This window comes from Primulina huaijiensis, unplaced genomic scaffold (assembly GCF_012295235.1).
Source record: "Primulina huaijiensis isolate GDHJ02 unplaced genomic scaffold, ASM1229523v2 scaffold35487, whole genome shotgun sequence".
Classification (NCBI taxonomy): Eukaryota; Viridiplantae; Streptophyta; class Magnoliopsida; order Lamiales; family Gesneriaceae; genus Primulina; species Primulina huaijiensis.
Window position 1 is genome coordinate 1 of NW_027358269.1, and position 8,100 is coordinate 8,100.

The window sequence follows — 8,100 nt, forward strand, 5'->3', positions numbered from 1 at the left end:
CAAGTGAAGGTGTTGAATAGCATTTGAAATACTTCCTCCCCTAGCAGCCATTAATTTTTTTTTTATTCCTACTGTATGTGTACGATAGTTTGCTAAGATAATGGTTTGAGGAACAATGATGGGTATTATAGTATTTGAATTTACTACTAACTAGTGAATTAAAATGGGGGATTGAATTCACCTTGAAGTGCAATTAGAGATGGTTTGAATAATTTTACTACCTTTTTGAATTGACCGATATTGTTACTAATTTGTATGATACAATGTTATTTAAATCTTGTATTTTAATTGTTTAAGATTTTAAACCTCCATTATCTATATTTTAATACATTGACAAATTAATTTAGTTTAGAATCTTGCATGGCAGGCATGGCCTCAAATTTAAATATTCAAATGCTATGATTAATTTCTTGAATATTTTATACCTAGATTAATTCATCCCCATATGTTTAAATATTTTAATTTAAGTTTTAATTAAATATTATCCTAAAGAACTTATTTATCAACTTAGCTCTAATTAATTTATTAAATNCAAATAAAATAAATGTCATAATTGGATAAAAAATTGTAAAATATTATTAAAATAAAAATCGTTTTTACATCACACTCAATAAAACTCAAACCACAAGTTGGCTAGCTGGACACCTACTCTAACCCTATTCGATTCAATTACACATAACTTAATCCAATCTAAAAGGTAAATATAAAATAAAGCATTCTGTCGGGAAAAAAGAACTAATACTTCTCTCTCTTGTCCGAATCAATATTAAGCTAACAATGGATGACTCTTATACAGAGAGAGAGCCGCAAGAAGTGAAGTTCTTTCATTATAACTACTTACAATGAAAGAAACAACAATTAAGTTTGCACACTTTCTACGCTTGAATAGAAACTTTTCAATGTATAAAAAATTGGAAACAAAAAGTTAATCCCCAGATACAAAAGATACCAACAACTATATATAAACAAACAAAATAAATGTTGGCATCAAATTTATGAAAACAAAGGATTGCAGATAGAGTGCTTTGTCATATGGTTAGATTTTCTTGAATACCAGAAAATGTGCCGATGATTTTACCACCCATATCAGGGAATGTTTCACAGCCAGGAAGAGGCTTCACCTTTCCCATTCTATCAACCTCAACTGGATACTTGAGTAGATGGCCTATCATTTCACTTATTTCGTCAGCTGCAAATTGTTTCCAGTTCTGCTCACCCATCCATTTTATGCGTCTAGTGCATTCAACGCTTTCTGGATGCTCGAAACATTCCTCTAAAGTCCCCGTGTGCTCTGCCCACAGTGCCATCCTGTATCCATATATCTGGAGCAGAGAACAACTCTGGTTATCTTTGCATTCACTTCCATGATATGATTGAAAAGTGGGAAAATGATATGCGTTAACCCTAGTGCATCAGAATTCATGCATGCAGAAACCTGTTGATAGATGTTTCGTGTCCCTCGAATTCATGTGGATCCATGTACATGTAAGTAGATATTTTTTCCCGGTTTCTGCAGCCTCATTGATTTATACACGTTTCTGTTTAACATTCTAATTATATCGTTGTGAATATTTTATGATGACTAAATATGGGCCCCCTCCAAATTCACATTTAGTGGGATAACACTGTTGAATTTCAGAAAGGGAATTTAATAGGAAGGAATAAACTACAAATTAGAACAGTTCTTCCACAATTTATTCTATTATTACTGTATTTATCAGATATTTTCTACAATAAAAATCTTCACTAGACTAGACTGGTGAAAATAGCAACTAAAAGTCTGAAACCAATATGGCCTTGAAAACACGAATTACCATACTTTACCTCTCCATGTGGAGATTGATGTCTCTGTGCCCGTGTATAACGAGGTTGATATGCACCGATTGCAATTTCAGTATCTCTGGTTCCTTCTAGAGAGCGCTGATTGATGTTAGCAGAACCAATCATCACATACTCATCGTCCACTATAATTCCCTTGGAGTGCACATAGATCATGAAACGCCGGTTTTTCTTACTAAGCTCCTGAATGGTGATAATAAAGGTTCATATGCATGTAAGCATGTTGAAACAAGTAAAAATTAGAGGTAGTTAAGGATTAAGGAAACATACTTGTGGTGTATTTGCAAAAGATTCGTTTAAATCTGATGAGCCTCCACTGTTGTCAGCCTCACGATTCCCAAGACAAAAGAAATTTAAGTAATCCTGTGGTTCATACTCGTTCTCGAGTCCAACCTCTACTAAAGCCTTGTATATGGTTTCATACATCATTTGCATAGTGTTATACTGCAGACATGTGAAAATATTGTTAGTTTTTTCAAGTCATAACATCGAAAAAACTATAGCAACAGATATCTCAGATAAATAATTTTTTCAACTGTGTCTTAACGCAGTCAATAAAATTTCTAAAATATCTATGCCTTTATATTATACAAGAACATCTGAACAAATAGTTTGATCTCTTTTATTCCACAGAAAACCTCTACACTTCTAATTAAGATGGATTTTATTTTGCCAAAATCTTTCATGGACCTCTCTGGTAATATATATCAATTTCCTCCTATTATCATGTCATTACCTCCCACCCTTCTCGATTCCCTATACGATTTACCTTCATGTTCATCGTGTTTTAATTTTTTGCGTGTGTATTTTTCAAGCGAAAAATTAAAAAGTTTTCTTTAAAAGTGTTTCTGTCGCACTTAATAGCACCAATAGCTGACAAAATGAGAAACGGTATTTTATTACTAATATGCTAAGAAATAAGTATATCAGTGGATAATGGACTAGCGGTTCACTTTCATCATGAAATACGAAATATCAATGTTGTATTACTGATACTCATAAGCCCAGTCTCGCAAAATGTCAAATATCCAGACATTCTTGAAGTCATCATGAGCGCCGATCCACATGGCCACTTTGATCTTAATTTATTCCAAGCAGTGTTCTCTTGTTTCTTCCTTATCATAAAAAATTCTATGATTTCTTTCTAGCCATACTATCCAGCATATGCAATGTACCACGACTTGCCAAAAAATTCTTCTTCTCTTACCTGTTAGATGTCCTAAATCCATAGAAAATAAATCCCTCGTTGACTTAGGCATCACCCAAATCAATCCAAGCTCTTGCAAAGGTCTAGCCCACAATCCTATCGTGAATGGACAATGGATGAGCATATAATCATGAGTTTCTGTTTCATTTCTACACAAGGTACACCAATTTGGGCACATAGCAATTGAGGGGCACTTTTTTTGCTTCATCTCCGAGGTCGGTAGCTTACCCTGAGTCGATATCCACGAAAATACCTGAATCTTTTTTTAGAACGGGGACCTTCCAAATAATATGGAAGAGAGGAGCAATGGGGAAAGTAGTATGGGGAAACAAAGAATCGAAGAAAGATTTAACTGAAAATAAACCAGAAGAATCCCCTCTCCACACACCAAAATCATCTTTTTTTTTTATAAGAAACATATTTTATTAATAATAGATTAAGTAAGAGGACAATAGTGGACTAGCGGTCCACTCTCGTCATGAAACAAATGACATCAAGTGAGTCCTAATGATACACATATTCCCAATTTCTCACTAAATCTAAAATCGAAACATTTTGAAAATCGTGATGATTGCTAATCCACATTGCAATGTTGATCTTTATTTTGTCCCAGCACTTCTCCTTCGATTCTTCTTTGTCCTCGAAAATTCTTCTATTCCTTTCCAGCCAGACCGTCCAGCATATGCAATGCACTACCACGTTCCAAAAAATCCTTCCACTAGCACCAGTTAGCTGTCCCAAATCCAAGCAGAATAAATCCTTGGTGGACTTTGGTGTCACCCAAAATCAACCGAAGCTCTTGCAACGCTCTAGACCACAATGATGTTGTGAATGGGCAATGAATGAGCATTTGATCCTGAATCTCTGTTTCATGTCTACATAGTACACACCAGTTTGGGCACAAAGCAATTGTTGACCATCTTTTTTGAATCATCTCCGAGGTCGGTAGCTTACCCAAAGATGCTGACCAAGAAAATAGCTGTACCTTTTTTGGAACTGGAATTTTCCAAATAAAATGGAACAATTGAAAAACTGGAAAACGAGTATGTTGGAAAAAATACTCATAGAAGGATCTAACTGAGAAAATACCCGAAGAATCCCCTCGCCACTGTAGAAAATCATTTACCCCTTCGATCAACCTTACCGAATCTAAAATATCTAATAACTCGGCTAACTAAGCAGTCTCTTCATCCCTCACATTCCTTCTAAAATGAAAATTCCATGATTGGGTAGATGTGACATTATCAAAATGAACAAAATATGATATAGGCAGATTGTGAATTGATGATAACTGAAATAATGCTGGAAAAAGATCTTTAATAGAAGAATCCCCCCACCATCTATCCTCCCAAAACCTAACCTTATTACCTCCTCTAACCTGAATTAATACTCTCTGTTTAAAAGTTGAATATACTCGGGAAATGAACTTCCATGGGCACCTGAACGTGACGTTTATTGCCAACCCTGCATCCCACCTATTTTCTTGTAACCCATATTTACTTACAATTATTTTCTTCCACAATGTACCTTTTTCCACAAAAAATCTCCACCACCACTTACCCAGCAATGATTTGTTTCTCAATATAATATTCCCAACACCCAAACCTCCTTTATCCTTCGGTTTACACACATGGTCCCACGCAAACCAAGTGGCAATGAGCATCTCCATCTGCTCCGTCCCATAAAAAGTTTTTTGAAATCTTCTCCATTGATTCCGCTATACCTTTAGGCACTCTGAATAAAGACATATAATATATCGGAATAGAATTCAAAACCGATAATATCAATGTCAATCTCCCACCTCTTGACAAAAAAGCTTTCTTCCAACTTGCCAATTTTTTCGACATCTTTGCCACTACGGGATCCCAAAAAGAAGCTTGTAACGGATTGCCACCCAAAGGCACTCCCAAATACTTAATAGGCCATGTCTCCTTACCACACCCCACTTGTTGTGCCAATAATTCAACATCTCCTTGTTCACGGTAGATACCCAACAAAGCACTCTTTTCCCAATTGATTTTTAAGCCGGACATTTGACAAAACGATCTCACCACTTGAACCAGGAACCTGATATGATCCTCATTTTGCACAAAGAAAAGCGTATCATCCGCAAACTGAATGTGTGATATCTCAATCTTGTCTCTGCCAACTTCGATCCCCCTTATGAGATTCATTTCCTTTGCTTTATCAATCAATCTCCCCAACACATCCACTACCAAATTGAACAAAAAAGGAGACAATGGATCTCCTTGTCTAAGACCTTTGAATGCCCTAAACTTACCTCTTGGCCTCCCATTGATCAGAATTGAAAATGAAACATTTGACACACATCCTTTAATCCAAGATCTCCATTTTCTTCCAAACCCCTTTTTCATCAAAACAAAATCCAAAAAATCCCAATTCACGTTATCGTAAGCCTTTTCGAAATCCACCTTCATGACCCATCCTCTCTTTTTCTTTCTTCTCCCCTCTTCTAGCAGTTCATTCGCTATAAGTCCGCAGTCTAAAATGTGTCTCCCTTGAACGAAAGCATTTTGAGATTCGGATATAGTGTCTGCTATCACAATCTTAAGCCTCACCGTTAGAACTTTTGTTATAATCTTATACAAGCTTGTTGTCAGGCTTATTGGTCTGAAATCCTTCACTTTAATCGATTCAGTTTTCTTTCGTATCAAGCAAATATATGTTTCATTAGTTGTTCCATTTATGATTCCTCTTTCAAAAAATTCATCAAAAACCTTCATTATATCGTGTTTGACTATATCCCAGCAATCTTGGAAAAAAGCCAAAGTAAATCCATCGGCCCCCAGACTCTTATTTCCATCGCACTGAAAGACTGCTTGCTTGACCTCGTCTTCTGTAAAAGGTTTTTCTAATTCTCTATTTAACTCATCTTCAATTGGGCACCACTCCACTCCTTCAATACCCCAACCTCTCGCATCTGACAAACTGTACAAATCCTTAAAGAACTTTATAATAATGGAAACAATTTCATCATCGTCCGTCGTAATAGAGCCATCAATTCTTTCCAATCTATGAATGGTGGCCTTGCTCTTCCGTTGGTTCATCAGTGAATGAAAAAATTTTGTATTTTGATCCCCCTCTGAAATTCATTTGACTTTGATTTTTTGATTATTGATTTGATTCTTTCGACATATCAACTGTTCTAACAACAATTTTGTTTCTTTTCTTTCATTCGATACTTCTTCCGATCCTCGACCCTCAATGTCTAATTCGTCCAATCTACTGATATTATTTATTAACTCTGCTGTTTTCATTTCGACCCTCCCATAAACCTCTTCATTCCATCTTTTAATTTCACCCTTCATTGCTTTGAGTTTCATCATAAATTTATATCCCTCCCATCCTTGAATTGCCGCATTGTTCCACAGCGATTGAGCCAAATTTTTAAAGCCTGAGTGCTTCAACCACACATTCTCGAATCTGAAAGGCGACGGACCCCACTTATTTTTTTTCAAATCAAGGACCACTGGAAAATGATCCGAGGTGATTCTTGGCAAGATTGTTTGTCGATAACAAGGATAAATTTCATACCATCCTACCGTGAACATGAATCTGTCTAATCTGCAACATATGGGTGATTCTCTTAAATTCGACCACGTGAACTTTCCATTGAGTAAGGGTGGATCGCACAACTCCAATTCATGAATCAAGGTATCAAAACATAACATGCTTGAGATCTGTGATCGACTATTAATTTTATCTTGTAGTGATCTGACTACATTAAAATCTCGTCCCACACACCATCTATCTCCACATAGGACACTGGCTCCGCAACCCAGCCAGTTCATCCCAGAAATGAGTTCTTAATCTAGGTTGACACGGACCGTAGACCGCTGTAAACCACCAATCGTTGTGATCATCCTTTTGAATATGAATTGCAACCGAGAATTCCCCAATCAAGTTATCCTTTACCAATATTATTCTTGGATCCCACATAATAAGAATTCCCCCTGACCGGCCAACTGCAGGTAAAATGATCCACTCCACAAACCTTGACTTCCAAATACTGCAATAAAACTCCTATCCACCTTGTCTCTTTTAATTTCCTGCAAAACAATTAGATCTGGTCTTTCTCTGGCAAGAACCGCACGTATCAATCCCCTTCGTGTAGCTGAACCACCCCCCCTAATGTTCCATGAAACAACTTTCATCGATTAACTACAGCAGCCCTTGTACTCTCTGTGCACGTGTAATCAAAACTCTCCACCATCCTTCTTTCCTTCTTCATTTTTAGAAAATTCCACCTTCTCTACACCCATCTTACTCAAACACTCATTTTCAACTTCCCTGTTGAGATCCTTAATCCCCAAACCCACTGTTTGCTTACCTTCAACCATATCATACTGCGGCCCTATGGAATTGTTTCCCGATGTACCCAACTTTTGTACAGAAGGTATAACTCCCATCCCACTCTTATTCTCTACCTCACCCACCAACCCTCCTATTGAACCTGACAAAGAAAGTGAGTGGAAAGAAGATTGATGAGAATAAGAAATATTGGGTAATTTGCAAACCTTGCTCGGAGAATCTTCAAAAAAGTCCCCCAAATCATCGAACTCCAAGGAGCGCATTGTCGACTTATCCGAATGATCAGAAATAAGACTTCCATCTACACTAGATCCACAACCTTCATCTGAGATATCGTCCCTCACTCCTTGATTTAATTTTTCCTCCCAGTTTCCATTATCGCGATCTGGAATGTTTATGTCATCTCCGATGAATGAAATCGTTGTATATTCTTCCTTTCGCACATGAATTGATTCATTATGTGACTTGACATTTTTCCTACGATAGGCATGCTCAAACTTCCTTTCTTTGGGACTACTCTCCATCGTTATATCTAGATGGGCTACTTTTTGTGCCGATAATATGTTCACAGATTCAATCGTCCCTTTTTGAAATTCATTCACAACTTTCGGCTTTATCTTTTTAAGGATCTTGATTTGCTTACCTCAATACCATGGTTCGGAGACGCAACTTCGACATCCTGAATTTTCTGACATACCCTCGTTCTGCTTATCTGTGGTATG

At 36.7% G+C, this 8,100-nt stretch overlaps 1 protein-coding gene across 1 annotated transcript; it reads right to left on the bottom strand.

Moving 5' to 3' along the window:
- Positions 1–602: 602 nt before the first annotated feature.
- On the bottom strand, positions 603–2,319 carry LOC140968353 (phospholipase D beta 1-like). The gene is made up of 3 exons (XM_073429280.1): positions 2,110–2,319; positions 1,825–2,022; positions 603–1,322 (listed from the first exon to the last, which is right to left on the bottom strand). Exons 1-3 carry the CDS (start codon positions 2,272–2,274, stop codon positions 1,029–1,031), a joined length of 657 nt encoding a protein of 218 aa, XP_073285381.1. The 5' UTR covers positions 2,275–2,319; the 3' UTR covers positions 603–1,028.
- Between the last annotated feature and the right edge of the window lie 5,781 nt (positions 2,320–8,100).

Coding starts and splice junctions, on each gene's coding strand:
- LOC140968353 (XM_073429280.1), bottom strand. CDS start 2,274: ATGCAAATGATGTATGAAACCATATACAAGGCTTTAGTAGAGGTTGGA. Junction 2,023..2,109: donor CTTTTGCAAATACACCACAA/GTATGTTTCCTT, acceptor ATCACCATTCAG/GAGCTTAGTAAGAAAAACCG. Junction 1,323..1,824: donor ATCAATCTCCACATGGAGAG/GTAAAGTATGGT, acceptor TCTCTGCTCCAG/ATATATGGATACAGGATGGC.